The 16,339-nt window shown below is 41.4% G+C and overlaps 1 protein-coding gene across 2 annotated transcripts in view; it reads left to right on the top strand.

Annotated features, from left to right (window-relative positions):
* The first annotated feature begins 2,253 nt into the window (after window positions 1-2,253).
* The window catches only part of LOC115410510 (PH and SEC7 domain-containing protein 1-like), a 39,911-nt gene continuing 25,825 nt past the window's right edge, over window positions 2,254-16,339 (top strand). Inside the window, exons 1-8 of one of the 2 annotated variants that reach the window (XM_030122166.1) lie at window positions 2,254-2,300; window positions 3,575-4,130; window positions 5,394-5,861; window positions 11,437-11,631; window positions 12,410-12,490; window positions 12,984-13,096; window positions 13,437-13,495; window positions 14,383-14,472. In XM_030122166.1, coding sequence (XP_029978026.1) covers window positions 4,033-4,130; window positions 5,394-5,861; window positions 11,437-11,631; window positions 12,410-12,490; window positions 12,984-13,096; window positions 13,437-13,495; window positions 14,383-14,472 — 1,104 coding nt within the window. In that variant the 5' untranslated portion in view covers window positions 2,254-2,300; window positions 3,575-4,032. Of the gene's footprint in view, window positions 2,301-3,574; window positions 4,131-5,393; window positions 5,862-8,957; window positions 9,313-11,436; window positions 11,632-12,409; window positions 12,491-12,983; window positions 13,097-13,436; window positions 13,496-14,382; window positions 14,473-16,339 lie in introns of those variants that run through there. The other variant, XM_030122167.1, reaches the window with a different exon arrangement.

Raw genomic sequence — 16,339 nt, 5'->3', positions numbered from 1 at the left:
AGACAACCTGCCAGACCACCACCAAGGCTTCCACAGCTCACCGTCTGGTTCAGGACTGCACACATAGCCAGTCTCCCTCTAGGCACTCTGTGAGTTTTCAGCTCCAACAAGCCAGCAGCTCCCAGTCACCTAAAGTTGCCAAGCGCTGGAGTTCACCCTGTGATGCCATCCACTCTCCACCAACAACACCTTCTTCTGGCAGAGTCACCGCCCCTCACACACCTCCCAACTGTTTTAATAAGGAGGAGGTCACTGATGGGAAGCGATCAGTGGTTACCTTCAGTTACATTGAGAAATCCAATGTGAAAACACTGGACAGTCCTCGTAACTCTGTGTGTGAGAGGGGGTCCAAAGAAGAAAGATCCACTCCATCTCACTTTCGCAAAAGACTCAGTGACCCTGTTTGGTTTGGGAGTCCAGACTCTTCTTGCAGCTCCAGTCCAAAGCTGAGTTTCCGGTCTCCAGGAAGTCACCAGCAGACCTTTTCTCCCGGTCTCCGCCAACCACCCCTCGACCCCATAGGCAGGGCAGCTACACAGAGGGCTGTGGAAGAGTTTGGCTCCCCGTTACTGAGGATAAAACTAGCCCATGCACTTGAGAACACCCAGTCCTTACGCTACAGCCAACAACCACGCTGTCAGTCCTGGGCCGGGTCCCCTGTTCAGCGCCAGAGCATCTGTATAAATCCCAAAGACCAAGTCGCAGATAGAACCCAGGCTATTTGTGGCCTGCCTCGGAGCCCAGCTTCTGATCACCTCTCCTCCCAATCCAGACAGTCTTCTCAGTCAAAGTCTGGATCATGTATTGAATCTCAGAGCCCTCGACACAATTCAGGAGAGGACAGAGCTGTAGCAGGCAGTCCAGCTAATAAAAGACATGTTCACAGAGCCGGTAGCAGAGGCTCTTCACCGCAGGGAGCAATCCTTCAGCTTTGCAATAATGTAGTTGAGGGCATGAACCAGTTAAGTGACAGTAAATCTTCTTCTCCAGCTCAAAGCCCTGAAGTTGCCCGCAGGCTAGCAGAGGAGGCCACCAAAGTATCCTCTATTTTCACAGAGACAAGGAGGTCCTCATTGCACAATGCTTTAGGTGAACTCAACAGCAGCGCAGATTGTCACAGTCCAGCTTCAAATGCACAACAGTTTAAGCAAACACTCAAAATGAACATCCCTTTAAATGACCAAAACATGCCAGCAAGTGACAATACAGACTCACACCAGCCTGATAATTCTCATTCACATGAAACAAACTCCCATACCAGTTGTGATACACACCAGGAGGACTGCCTTCAGAAATGCCAGCATCAGAGCTCAGTTGTATCCAATGCGAGTACTCCGTGTTCCCCTGCCCTGCCCTCACGCCTCCTTCGCCCCGCTCATCCTCCTACAGAGGTCAGCTCTCCTGTGAAGGACCCGAGGCTGTTCCAAGCCGACCTCCGAGCGCCGGATACCCCTACCCTGCATCGCCGTCAACCCCCGCAATACACAGGAGACTCCTGGTCCCCCAGCCTGGACCTGAGAGGAGATCTGAGCTGCTTTGAGAGAGGCGACTGCACAGAGCTCGCCCGTAGGCTGTTTATTAATCAGAGCGTTGAAGAGACACCAGTCAGTGGACGTCCAGACAACAGTGGGGAAATCACAGTATGAGCAGCCCGAGGCCAACCCTGAACCCACAGTTGTGTCAAATGGTGACCCCACGCCTGCTCATCCTCGCCAGCGGAGGCCACTCAGCCCAACAGCTCGGCAGAAACGAGCTGAGCAGAGGAGAAGAGAAATCCTTCTCTTGGGACCAGTGGCCCTGGACTCCCCAGAGGAGGATGAAGGCTGTGATGATGAGGGAGAAGGGAATGAGATGGATGGATACAGCGCAGGCCAGCAGCCACGTCAGCAGAGAGTAGAAGAGCCTCCAGGGTTGGAGCAAAATGGAGCAATGGGGGGTTCATCCTCACGGAGCTCTAGTGGGGTAACAGGCAGTTTGGGTGATAGGGACTGTGTGTCCCCAGAGTCCAGTCAGTCCAGTCACCAGAGTAATGAGACCGGGGCCGCAACCTCAGGAATACAGGTGAGCACTGGGTAAAATGTTACGACATTATCAAACAAACCATGACATTTGTTCTTCGTAAATAAATGGGCTCATACTGCAATGCAAATCTTGATTTACATTGTTTCTGTGTATGTCTTTCAGACGGACAGTGGCTGTACAGCCCCATACCCTCACTCCACTGTCAGAGGATCGCTCGTGCAAATGGGAGTTTTTATTTGGCACCCCTGCTGAGGAATCTGCTAGCCGGGGGGAGAAAAGTGAGAGCATGTTCAACGCAATTTCATCTAGTTACTGGAGAACAGCTTTCATGTTATTTGAGAGTTATTTTTCTTCTTATTTATCGCTAGAAAACATTTCACTGGGATTTAATTGAGTGTTTTCATCAGTGTCACTGGTAAAGCATCCATCTATTGCATAAATTATGACTCAAACTAAATAAGAATATTTTTTATGTTTTGTTTTGTTTTTTTTTTTTATTAAAATTGTTTAAAAATCAAAATACTTGAAATATGATGAAAAAATGAATAGTTAGTTGGTCTTTTCTTTCTGCCGCATGATAACATCACCCAATTTTGGACAGTATCATAAAATGTATTTGCTGTTTTTTTCTTTTAAAACATTGTTTTATGGTAAACAAGAAAACCCAAGTCATACCTGGTGAAATACATACCCAGTGGTCACACAGTTAGATGAATAGAATTGTATTGCTAATGCTAATAATAATATTGTAAGGCTATTGATACATACATGTTTAAATCAACATTGTTCTTCTCACTGTTTATTAGCTCATCCTCAGCCTCTGACTCTGATGTGTGCTTCTAAGCATCATATGCAGCGTGTGCAAAAATAGCACAAATTCTGCCTACACTTCCAATTATTTTACTATTTTGAATCTGGGCTATTTATCATCAGAGTGCATTTGCCACATGAAAGCATCTGCAATTATCTTGTAGGAAGAAAATATTGTTCTCAAAGCTCTATAGGCTTTTTCGCTAAAAATGTAAGCTATAATTTGGGTGGGATATCACAGTTCCTGTTGTTAAATCTCTAATATCTATTGGTGTAATGTATAATCCAGATTATATGGTACAGTTACAAAATGTATAACCATACAAAATCCTTTTTTTTAAGAAGTATTGATCAACTAGTGAACATTTGGAGGCCTCAGATCATAACCTTCTCAGTTTTCAATGGAAAGTGCAGTCAGCATTATCTCATCATGTGTTGTGTTTTCATTCTATCAGACCTCCTTTTCACAAATAAATGGGAGACCATAGATTCTACAATACTGACTATTAGTATTTTTTGGATAAAATAATTGCTGCCATATGGTAACACTATGTAATAGAAGGAAATATAGATATAACAAAATCTTCTTTGCTTTTACATGAATACTAAACGATTAAAGACAGTAAATATGTGTGTCTTTTGTGTAGTTACAACAGGTTGTATAACCTTTTATAACCTTTGGTATAAGTTGTCACATTTATTCAAAACATGGAGGCTGATGTTTTATGCTGTCCATTTGCAGATTCTCTGGAAACCTCCACAGCTCCTCCCAGTGGTAACTCCAGTGAGTCTCCCACCCCGACCCCCCCTTCCTCCCTACCTCTGCTCTCTGCCAACCATGAGGTGCAGCATGTGGAGGTGGAGCTGGTGACTCCTCCCCCAGCCATTATTGGGACATCACCCAAAACCGGTATTATTCGCCGGACACTGAAGTATTCTGAGACTGACCTGGACGCTGTCCCTCTGCGCTGCTACCGAGAGACGGACATAGACGAGGTGCTGCTGGCCGAGCAGGACGATGCTGACTCTGCGTTTGGGAGTAACCGTAGTGTGCAGGGCACCTCAGGTACAGGTAGCAGCCCATTGGGAGGTTTGGCTTATGCGAGAACAGATGGGGAAGATGAGAGAGCAGGCACAAGACAAGATGACGAAGAGGAAGAGGAAGATGATGATGACGATGATGAGGAAGAGGAAGAAGAAATGGTGAGTTGGGCCAGTGTGAGGATGCAAGGAGACAACAGGAAGAGGGAGTACGCAGCCCAGGAGGAGCCGGAGGTGTTTGGACATCTTCTAAAGAGGTGATCATAACAGAATCACATTTAATCACACAACTCCACTCAAATACACAAACAGAAACATCGTAGCAAGGCCGGATTTCCCTCTGACCCAAATTTAATTTGGAACCTGGAGTCACTCATGGCCTATTTTAAGCAGGAGATGAAACAGGTTTGTACATTAGTGTGATACTGCTCTCCAACTTAAGAAACAGTCTGGTATACACAGTCTCAATATAACATGATGAGAGTACTTTATTATTATTTACTCAAGTGAAAGTACTGTGGTGAAAACTTTACTTATGAACAAGTCTACTGACTACAGTAAAACTAAAAAGTACCTCACTTAACTTTACTTGAGCAGAAGTTGCTTTTTGTAATTACAGCTTGTATTGGAATGTTAAGTGCCATCATTTGTGATAGCATGAATTATATACAGCATTTCTGCATTAAAACATTAAAACCACTTGGTCTTCGCAATATGTTTTGTTAACCTTTGTATAATTATATCACATGTTTCCAACAATGTTCACATTCAGAGCAATATGTCCTTTTATTTAACGTAACAGTTCATCATGTCGTCTGTTATGACATATGTTCATTACTAAAGTTGTAACGTTGTAATATGATTAAAACTTTAATACCTTATCTTACCTTTCTGCCTGAGTCATATCAGGTGAAAACAACTAACATTCACAATTCACATTATCAGCTGTTACTACATTTCATTGCTGTTGTGTTTCAGAGACCTGCAGATCCTGTGTGCTTAACTGATCCATATCTTTGTATTTTTGGGCAATGTTTACACTGCTTAATGAACAGTTGAACTGGTCCCTTCAATGTGGCCAAAGTTGTTGTTGTTGTTGTTTTGTCTCTATCAACTTTAGGCTTGTCTTACTGGGATTTAGATTCAGATTCATTAAGGTCTTGGGTTTCTGTTTTTTATTACTCCAGTTGACTTTAATGGTAGTTCATCTTAAGTGTTTTAGTCAGTTGGAGCATGTGATTTGTTGTAGGATATCACATCATGTCCTGTCATGTATTTCAGAGATGAGAACTTAAACACCATTCTAACATTCATTGAAACTTACTGATAAAAAACATACTTAAGTAGAAGTAAATAATAAATACATCTGGTACTTGATCACTGTGACAAGGAAAATTGTAGTTTTTCCCTGAATAAAATTAACCTGGAGCTCCTTTTTCAAGATTTTCTCAGCAGTCATGTTTTTCTTACCATACCAATGTAGTTGTGATGTTACTAAAATCTCCTTCTCTGTCTCTCAGGCCAATGGAAACATTTTTTGACAACCACCACCCGGCCCTGAAGTCCCCCATCTTGGTGTCTGGTCCACGCTTTGCTGCTGAGGACACCTTCAGCCGTCACTTTGAAAGCATCATGGAGTCTCACAGAGCCAAAGGGACATCATACAATAGCCTGGACAGTGAGGAGCTGCTGACCTCAACCACTCAGACTGTCTTGACCTTTGACCTCCCTACACTAACCCCCGCCATCCATGGCCCCGTCTGCCAGAGTGCCAGGCAGATCGTCCAGCTCAGCTTCGCCCCATTGGCACACGATGAGAGGCCCAGTCTCTCTGATTCCATCTTCACTGTAACTGGAGACTCGGACGCCACTCGAGCCCCGTCCAGCGAGAGGTTGAGCAGCGGTTCAGACGACACGCCACCCAGAGGACGGGACACAGTGCAGCTCGGGAGCGGCTGGTACAGCAACCCCTCTTTCTCTTTACCAACGTGAGTTTTCATGCATATTGAAAGATGCTACACCTAACTAGTCAGCAACAAAAGACCAGAAACCAAAAAAACACAACCTTACCACCACTAATTTTCACCTCCATTGGGTTTGAATGATCAGAATGGTCATCACTGTCACTATCAGTATGTAGTATCTCTGATGTAAAACTAATATGAAGCTTCAATTATTCAGTCATTTTTATCGTACTTTTTACATCGTCTTAAAAAAGTCACATCAGAAGAAGCTCAAGTTTAAAAGCACCAGATTGCTGATGTTGGTGAAGTTTTAATATGAGTTTGATTGTCTTTTTCTGAGGTCAGTACCTCGCTAATGGACTGTTGTCAGTCTCCAGAGAAATGGGTGTCTCTGTCTGTGTCATTCTCCTTGTACAGAGAACTGCTGCAGTGCTATTCTGGAGCAAAGTAGCTTACAGTGAAGGTCGGCTACAAGGCTGCCTGTGGCCCCTCTGCTGTTTGCCAGGCAGGACGGAGATGTGTGTCTGTGTTGTGGGTGTGTGTGTGAGTGTGTATGCATCTGTAGTGTATGGGTCCATCTGTGCAGATTTCCATGTCTGTATGTGTGTGAGTGTGTGCGCCCACATGGATTTGTTGGAGTTTCTTAAATGGCTGTGTATGTGACTTGCATACATTATGGCGTGTGTGTGTGTGTGTGTGTGTGTGTGTGTGTGTGTGTGTGTGTGTGTGTGTGTATGTGTGTGCATGCATGCGTGCGTGTGTGTGCGTTCGTGTGTGTGTGAGGGTGTGTGTGTGTGTGTGAGACAGAGGCAGATGGATGCTGCAGCCGAGTGGGATTCACCTTGACTGTCAGAATCCCAAAGACTCCCCTCTAAGTCTCTACAGATTTCCACCTGCAGTTGAACAGACTTTGTTTCATATTAAGAATGATTTTTCTCATATGGTGGAATCACATTGTGTAACGCAATAACAAACCTTAACATCTTTCCTTTCTAATATGTTTTAATATATACCCTATGGTGTGTGTGATAGAACCTATGTATGGTGGAATACATGTGTTTCTCAATATTTCTTAGTGAAAGTAGCAGCTATGGTGCTTACATGTGTCGCTGAGGTACCCTGGCTCTGTGAATGTCACCCTAACTTAGTGTGACAGCACTGCAGAGGTAGCAACTGCACTGGGTCACCTTGTTACTTTGACCACTAGGTGGCAGGAAAAGACAAGCACACAGGTTGTGTGTCGATAAAGAATAAGAGGTTGGTAACCCTTTATGTGTTGGTGGAGGAAAGGAAGTTATAACTAGGCCATTTTAGTATAATATTAGGTGATTGTACATGGATGTTACCATTTTTATGCTACTTTTGAGCTCTTCTCCTTTAACCTTGCTTTTATGATGAAGATTTTACACAAATCATAGAATTAGGCTTTAAAACAGTGTGTGTGTGTGTGTGTGTGTGGGGGGGGGGGGTTGGTCTGTCACATCTTACAAAGAATGGTGTGCACATATTGCAGGTGTAGTTAACAGCTCCTCAGAGCAGTGTTTACCTCTAGACCTCTGATTTCATTTTGAATTACCTTTGATCTCACTTCAGTAAATGTTCACATCATCCAGTATGTCAACAGATTTCAAAGCAAAGAAAAAAAAGCCCAAAACTGAAAACAGATTCTGTATCAGAATTTGTTTTTTTCTCTCTCCTCTATTAAACTGGATAAAATATTTGATATAAAATAGATCAAACTAGCTCCATTTCTATCAGAATCAACAGTAACATAACACACCACTGCTAATACAAATGTAGTTTAACTTGAGTAAGATTTTTTTATGCAGGACTTTTACCTGTAATTGAGTATTTTTACGCCACTTTGTCAATGCTTTTACTTAAGTAAAGGGTCCAAATACTTCTTCCAGCTCTGGTGTGAGTATGTAACTGATTATTACATAACACATGAGGCCATAAATCTGTTTGCAAAGGTTAGAGTAACTCTTCAGGAAATGAATGTAAGTCGGTGTAATTTCCCTCTAAAGTGTACCTAATGTACTTAATGCCCCTGAAAGTTAAAAAGAGCGCTTTCATTTTGCCCTATTTTTATATTGAAGTATACACATTATATTCTGTGCAGCCTGATAAATCTCTCTATATGAGAAACTAATGGCTGGGGACTGAACTAATAAAGTTAAATGTTTGCATAGCACTGGTCTTATCTCACCTTTATGACCTGCCCAGCTCTGGCAGGCCTGGGGCAAAGGAATCCAGAAGCGAGTATGAGACAAATATTTCTGAAGACTTGTCCATACTTTGATAAAAGTTGGAATTTCACTCCCCTACCCCTCCTCATTCCCTCCCATCTCCCTTTTCAGATAGTCTGTACCATTAGACAGTGGCTCATTGTGCAGAGCCGCCCAGTGGACTGAGAGGGGGTTCAGTTATGTAGGGATACCATTTAAGCAGAGGCTGACACTAGGAATTCTCTCAGGACCCTTCAGCATTGTGCTAGCTCTTGATGACACAATGCTAACAGGTGGCGGAGTCTAAACTGCACTCTCGGCCTAATCTTATGATTATGACACAAAGCTGCAGGCCCTGATGAAGCGTATGCTGTAAACAGATGTAACAATGGCTTCAGCGTTTACAAAAGGCCACCTATTCATTCCCAGAAGCAGCTCTGGTAATGATAGAAACAGTTTAAATGCACACACCCAGTGGATTTTGCCGTGAGTATAAACCTGACACCTTGAGTCTTTGTTTTGTCTATGTGAGCAATAAGCTCATACCAAAAACAAGGTAGGCCAGAATGTATACAACACCCAAAAGGATGGAGTGTGTGTAATTGGAGATGCATGGAAAGAGGAATGAATGGAGGAAAAGGAAGGGAGAAGTGGGGGGGGGTTAGCCAGACAAGCCAAGTTTCATGCCATGCTTTGGATCCAAGGTCAGTAGAGGACAGTGAGAGTTTGCACAGTGGAATAGAAAGGGAAAAAGAGGGAGAGAGTGAGAGGGACAGAGAGGGAGGAGTAAAATGAGGAAAAGAAACAACAGCAAACAGACTCAGAGGGAAAAAGGATAGAGAACGAGCTGCATTCTAGGACAAACTGCTCCTTTACTTTGGGGGAAGGAGACTTGCTGTGAAGATCAAATGACAGCAAACACTGAGGGAGAGTGAGAAAGTGAAGAAAAAAAGGGGACCCATGAAGCTTCAGACGGACCCAAAACCACACGGAGGAACGCTGTAGCCTGTGGGCCTCAGTAAGGGAGACTTCAGGAAAGTGGAAAGTGGAAACTGGCGGACGGTGATGCGGTCAGGGTACAGGTCCAGGAGGAGAGGAGGGGTCAGCAGGGTCGGCGGTTTGAGGCACGGCGGCAGCGGTGGCGGTGGGCAGGGGACAGTCACAAGGACAACCTCTGTCTTCTGCTGTCACAGTTCTGCTGTTGTCGGGGAGGAACGGTATCTGTCGATGAGACGGTCGTGTCACAGGTACGTCACTGCCCAGGAACCGGTTTCCTGCCCGTCATGTGTCTCAGAACATTTGAATAGTAAATGTGGTGAGGCAGAAAATTCAAAACGTCTTTTTAGGTGTGACTCATTTGCAAAATGTGCAAATTTCCCATTATTTTGAATGAATGGGCTGGTGTTTTTTTCATATAAATGCAGAGACCAGGAAAAACTCTGATTGCCATAGTAACACTGCTGACCTAGAGGACTATGATTGTGTTTGCACTCATCTCAAACTTTCACATGAACACTCGGAGTTAACCATTGAACCATTAATACTTCTGTTTGACAGCTTTTGTTATTAATCACTGTGTTAGCTTTGGTGTCAATTTCCTGACTGATATATAAGGATGTGTGAGCGTGTGAATACCGGCCTTTGGACTGTGGGTTTTCTCGGCTTGTTCCTCATGCTGTGAAATCCAAATGTGAGCTCCACTTGTTCAGGAAGTGACACCATTTCTCGCTTTTTTTGAATGCAAGTCTCATCTGTCGGACTGTCATTGTTGTTCTTTGGCCTTCTCGCTAGAATGGTCACACAGCTCTGAACAAACAGCAGCAGCTTTCAGACAGCTTTCAGCATTTACTTACAAAACATGTGTACTTTCAGAGGTGGGGGGGGCTGAGGGGGGGCAAACTAGACACATTCTTTACTCCAGTTTAAGTATAGACACGTTGGGCTTTGGTAAAAGTAGAAGTACTAATTCAACTTTTTTACTCAAATAGCAAAAGATCAGGCACTCTAATTTACTGATTTAGTATGAAAATAAAAAGTAGCAGTTTGATGGACAGAAGTTAAAATATTATGACACCAGTCTTTTTGCATGTTGGTTTCTCTTTTTTTCTACTTTTACGTCATTTCTATCTTGTTTCCTATTGTTTAGTGTTTTCTGTCTTATTGTCCTTTACATTATGTTCATCCTGTTGCATCTTTTATGTTGTTCATTATCTCTTTTACATTGTTTTTTTTTTGTTTAACAAGAACTCAGATTGCACCCATTTCTATTATTTTCGCATTACAAAATGTGTACTAATTCACAAAATCAGAAATTTCAGATTTACTTTCATTTTTGTCTCATTACATGCTTTATGTCTTTTTTCATCTTTGACTCTGTGTCTTTTATGTTGTTTTTGTCTCATTTCTGTTTTGAAATGTGAGGATTAGTATAGTAGTGTAGTAGTACATGTGAATTAAAATGAAACATAAATCAAAAGTAAAATACAGATAGATACCTGAAAGGTCTACTTTGGTAGAGTGATTAAATATTTGTGCTTTGAAACTTCCCATCTCTGTCTATTTCTAAGTGAATGAACTCAAGAGACCTTGTTGCTTTTATCTGTATTCCAGCAGAAGCCAGAAAAGTAGTTCTTCAGCTCAGTGTGACATAACATGCTTCAATTATTATCACAGAATAATGCAGATGTAATAAGTTTTTGCACTTCTGGACTTCCTAATGCTTTGAAGGAGCTTAATTAGAAAGGGATAACAAGGACAAAGCAGCCAAAAAGGAAGACTTTTAATGTGTGTGATGTGTATATTCATACCATATATTGTGCTGAAATATACTGTATTAATGATTATGTAAGTTCTGAAACAAATATTAATGTAAATAACACCTTTGGGCTTTGTTTACTATGACACTCTTTCATTAAATGTGTATATGCGGTTATCTTAATCTCTCACTACATGATAAGTCTCCATCCATATGTCTATTTTTACCCTCTGTTAATATTATGATCTCTTCCTCTTTTGTCCTCATCTTCTCTCTACTTACCATTCATAATGTAGACTGTTTTTTCCTAAATTTAATTCACTACTAATCCCTCTGTCTTTAAAGATATTTTTCTGTATTGAACTTGCTTTACTTTTTCTACCTATATATTTTAGTATTCACATAACATCATGCACTGCAGAAAATGCTCTCCAAGATAAGTGCTGCATAAATAGTCTTATTAAATTATTAATGTAGTGAAGTTATTCATTTTATTATTATGTCATCCTTCTTTGCTCCCCTTTTAACATTTTCTGCTCAATTATTTAGCAAACTCCAATTTTAATCCCTCACTCTTTCTTTTCTGCCCTCTCTTCAACCTCTGACCCACTCAAAGCAGGGAGAAGGCCCGTCTGGCGACAGATTCGGAGCTGGACCAGGACCTCAGTGACAGGCTCGGTCTGGGCAGCAGTGACACCCTCACCAATGGCAGCCACCGTGCAGACATGGCAGCTGCTAAACGCCTGGCTAAACGTCTGTATAACTTGGATGGATTCAGGAAGTCCGACGTGGCACGCCACCTCAGCAAGAAGTGAGTTAATCGAAGCTTTCTCAAATCTTTTTTTAACACCTCAAAAGGAGGCATATAATCCATAACTACTGGGTGCTGATGATAATTCGACAGGAATAGTTACTGCTTAAACAACAATGTTTCTGCTTCATGCAGTCATCAGGGTTGCCAGTATTAATTGGGAAATTATTAGCACTGCTGCTTTTCTTAGTAGCAATACTACTAATATTTACATATAGTCAAACTACAGTCTATTTTTACATGTTAATGCAAAAAAAAAAAAAAAACAACTCACACTGACTACCTAATTTCTTTTCTGCTGCAACATATGTATATTTAATGAATGTTAGCCTAGTATTAGCAGGACCAGTGCGCACACAGTTTCATGTATGCTTCCAGCATTTCTCTTTACATTCTGCCTACATAGTGTTTAGTGTATCTGCATTCTTCGACTGTGTTGCTGCTTGATCAGCCCATCAGTCTGTCAGCTGCTAGCTCGTGCTGATGAGAAAGAATTTGGGATTAAAGGGTTTCCTCACTAACTGACAGATGCACCCTGGGAATCTTCATTTTGGGCTCAGATCTGCATCTCATGCTGACTGTACTAGTGCGCACTGAATGACAGTCAAAACTGAAGCTATTCACTCAACTGAATCTATCTATCTATCTGTCTGTCTGTCTGTCTGTCTGTCTGTCTGTCTGTCTGTCTGTCTATCTATCTATCTATCTATCTATCTATCTATCTATCTATCTATCTATCTATCTATCTATCTATCTATCTATCTATCTATCTTCACAGTAATGACTTCAGCCGTATGGTAGCAGAGGAGTATCTTAGTTTCTTCAGCTTCACAGGGCTCGGTCTAGACCAGGCATTACGGTGAGTAAGCGCAAATGTCAGCCTATCACAATAAAAATGTTAATTACATATATTTAGAATCCACATAAAAGCCTTTTTCAGTACATAACCAGTGTGTTATTGTGAGATGTTTGGTGTTTACTCCCTTTTATGAGTGCATTAGGATGAGTCCTTCCTCCTTATGTGTGGTGGTGTTTTTCCTTTTTTTTTTAATTTTTTTAATTTTTTTTTTTTTACATTTGTTTATTTCTGACACTTCAGTGAAATCTGAACTCTTGATATCTGTAGCATGTAGCAGATGCTAACACTGCCCTCTAGTAGGCCATGTTGGAGTTGCATCTATGGTTAAATGACAGTTAATTATTTACAAGAACAAGATGCATGCAGGTCCACTGTCTATTTTTTCCTTGCATTACATGCTCATATTGTTTATCTAAATGTGTAAAATGTATGTGAACGTCAAGTGAAAATGACTTGTTCATTTTTTTTATAATGTGTGTGCTTGTGGCTGCAGGACTTTCCTCAGGCAGTTTGCCCTGATGGGAGAGACTCAGGAGAGGGAGAGGGTGCTGTCACACTTTTCTAGGCGTTATTTTGACTGCAACCCAAAAGTCATACCATCAGAGGGTGAGTGCTGTCGAAAAGAATTCTCACCACAGAAAACAGACAAAAACTGACATCAATCTGTTTTGTTCTGCATGTCTTTGAACACACCAAAGCAGCAAAAATGAATATCATTGTGGAGCAATTGCTGATAAAATAGTGAAAATTAAATATTACTCTGATGTGTCAAATCCCATCAATACTGAATCAGAGAATCAGATATTTAAAACACTATGATTACTGCTATGTTAGGTTTTTTTTAGTGGCTGAACTTTCTGGTATTGCTCATGAAGTCACACTTAATTTAACCTTGGTTTTAGACTTTTATTGGGTAATCTAATGATGAGTTTTTATTGTCCATCAGATGCAGTTCACACGCTCACCTGTGCCCTAATGCTGCTGAACACTGATCTGCATGGTCAGGTGAGTAGCCACTAGGCTTTTGATTTATCTGACTATATGTGCAATTGTTATAAGAAGCAAATCAAATGTTGGAAGCCGGTTACTTCATGTGTTTCAGACAGTTTTCTCAGTTTGGTAAAGGATAAACAGAAGTAAAGTTTTAAGAGGTGCATTAACCTTTTGATTAACCCAGGAGTTCTGCGAATATAAGACTAAGCCTGATCACAGCTGATCTGGGTCTACAGGTCTGTCTTTTGAGCCTCTTTCACTATCATTAATCTGTTAGTTCTATAGTCTGAGCCCTTCTTTGAAAATCTGGGCCATTGGCACTGTTCTCACTGATAGTAGAGCTCTGTGGATGAATGATTTATTAAGGTGGCTTCAGAGGGTGACAAGATATGGGTTCTGTGCTTTAAAGAAGTAATAAATCAAAAGATTTGGACAAGTGTAACAGTTACAAGTTGGATCTTTGTTATGACTCATCATCCTTTATGCCGTGGTCATAATCAAAGAAAAGATCGACTGATACTGCTACCTCAAAAACACAAGTTAAGGCCGAAAAGTAGAACTTTCAAATAGTTTACAAATTTGTTGGGTAAATTATTAATATTAATCGATGGTCAGTGGTCATGTGTTAGCATTTCACAGAAGTGAACATTATCCTTAGTCTTTTTGTGAAGTGAATATTAAATGTTTTATCTGCACCCTTCTGAAAATACAACTATGAATTAGAATCCTTGCTTTTACTTAATAACAGAGTGCTAGGGTATTATAAATATTAAGAGGACATTATTGAGCTTAACGGCACTGTAGTTCATGCATTTCTTGTAGTTCTTCATAGACAGGACACTGATTTTGAGGCAGTTTATAGTCAGATAAAGAATATGAGTCTCTCTTTGTTTTTATAGAACATCGGTAAGAGGATGTCCTGCCCTCAGTTCATTGGTAACCTGGAAGGACTGAATGACAGCCAAGATTTTCCAAAGGATCTGCTTAAAGTAAGCTACTATCAAGTCAAAAATAGCATGTACCCACACATACACAGATACACATCCCAATGAGAGAGCAGACTGTATGTGCCAGAGCTGTATTGTCCCTCAGATCTGTGCGACTAAGCCTGGCTGTCTGGCCTGCGTTCGCTGCCAGCTGGCATTCGTCTCATCTCCAGAGGCCTCCAATCAACGGCCTGCTTGGCCCCACCACTTCCTGGTACACTCTAGCTGCAGCTCGGGCTGGAAGACTAATTGTTATGTGATCTGGAGACAACGGGAATGAGACATAGCCACCCCTAGGGTATCTGTGTGCGACTTCAACACCATTAGATTAGCTATTAGCCTAACCCAGTTGAGTTTAGTTTACGATAGGTCCTGAACCACCAGACAGGGTTCAGACGGAGGCCTGGGGCCACATGATGTGGTGAAATAACCCAATCAGTGCGGGCTGACTTTCCATTGGTACGCCTAATGATGATGCTGTTGATTAGTTTTGTCGACAGAGTGGTCCGTCAACGTGCTACTGGGAACCAGAGTGCAAGTCAACAAGTTGTAATGGAGTATTTATAATGCATGAGGGACAGAGAGACAGGCCACCTCCCTCTGCAGAAATTATGGGAGTGATTTCTGAAATGAAAAGCTGTGTCTGTACTAAGGGCAGATAGTATCCATATCACTGGTATATCTGCTGTGTGACTGCAAGGAGAGCAAGACAGAAGGGAGAAGCAGAGTCTCTAAGAGATGCATTAGCTGTTTTATTAATGCTTGTATAGATCCAGGAACAGTCTTTTTAATCATGCTTTCCACTCTGCATGAGCTCTTTTATCCTCTTTCTCTCTCAATGAGATTCTTTTTTTTCTTACCCTGCAGCCACACTCTCTTTTCTGTGTTTCTCTCGTTCTCTGATTCTCTAACTCCCCAAATGTTCTGTTGGCCCAGTCTCACTTTCTACTTATCTTGACTCTGTTCAGCTCCTGTGCAGATTAGTATCTATCTAAATACTGTCTTACTGTGCCCTTTCTTTGACACTTTTATCTTTGTTGTACTAACACTTTCACCTCCAACCAATCCTCACTTTTTTGACACCTCTTTTTTCTCCTAAAGCTTATTTTCCCTTCCTCTCTCATCTTTCCTATATCCTCTGTTTTATTGCAGCATAATTTCCTGCTTCCAAATAACAGTCAATCCTCCTGCCATTCTTTTATCCCTCATTTCCTCTGCTCATTTTCACATTCTCCCATTTCCCCCTTTCAGGTCTGGTATCTGTGTTTGTATGTGGTGTAAGTACATTAGGAAGTAGCCAGAAAAATCCTTCCTTCACAACAAACATGCTTATCATGCGCTGTTGTCCCAGATTCAGAACCATTATGCCACCCCATCTTTGCAGCATTGTGCATTCATCACTTTTTACCCACATTGCTCTGCCATCATTGTCTCTTTAATTCTGTATCTTGAGGTTCAAATAGTTTTGTTTTATCAGTAAGGGGGTACATTAAAGTCTTGGCGCTCAATTCATCTTCTTCCGCTCTCCCTAAGGATGGCAAATCCTCAAAAGAAAGTTGGGTTTTTTCCAGTAGAACACCATGTATATTATAATTTTGCTGACTTCACTTCACAGTAATCGAAGCAGTTTTCAGTGAATGTCCTGCAACATGTAATCTATTAAAAAAAAAAAAGTATGGCCATTACATGAAATTTATTATGGACAGTTTATTTGCTGTGATTCAACATCATCTAACACAGCATTTGTTGTGCCGGATTTTTCCTTCTTAATTTTAAGTTTACTTAGCCTTAAAGTAACTTACAATGAATTTTTAATTTCTAATGTTTAATTCAAAAAAGTATTTTCCCCTTTGCAAGTATTTGCTCCACC

The sequence above is a fragment of the Sphaeramia orbicularis genome, chromosome 19 (genome assembly GCF_902148855.1).
Source record: "Sphaeramia orbicularis chromosome 19, fSphaOr1.1, whole genome shotgun sequence".
NCBI classification, from domain to species: Eukaryota; Metazoa; Chordata; class Actinopteri; order Kurtiformes; family Apogonidae; genus Sphaeramia; species Sphaeramia orbicularis.
The sequence above is the reverse complement of the archived record's forward strand: the minus strand, read 5'-3'. Positions and strand labels throughout refer to the sequence as shown.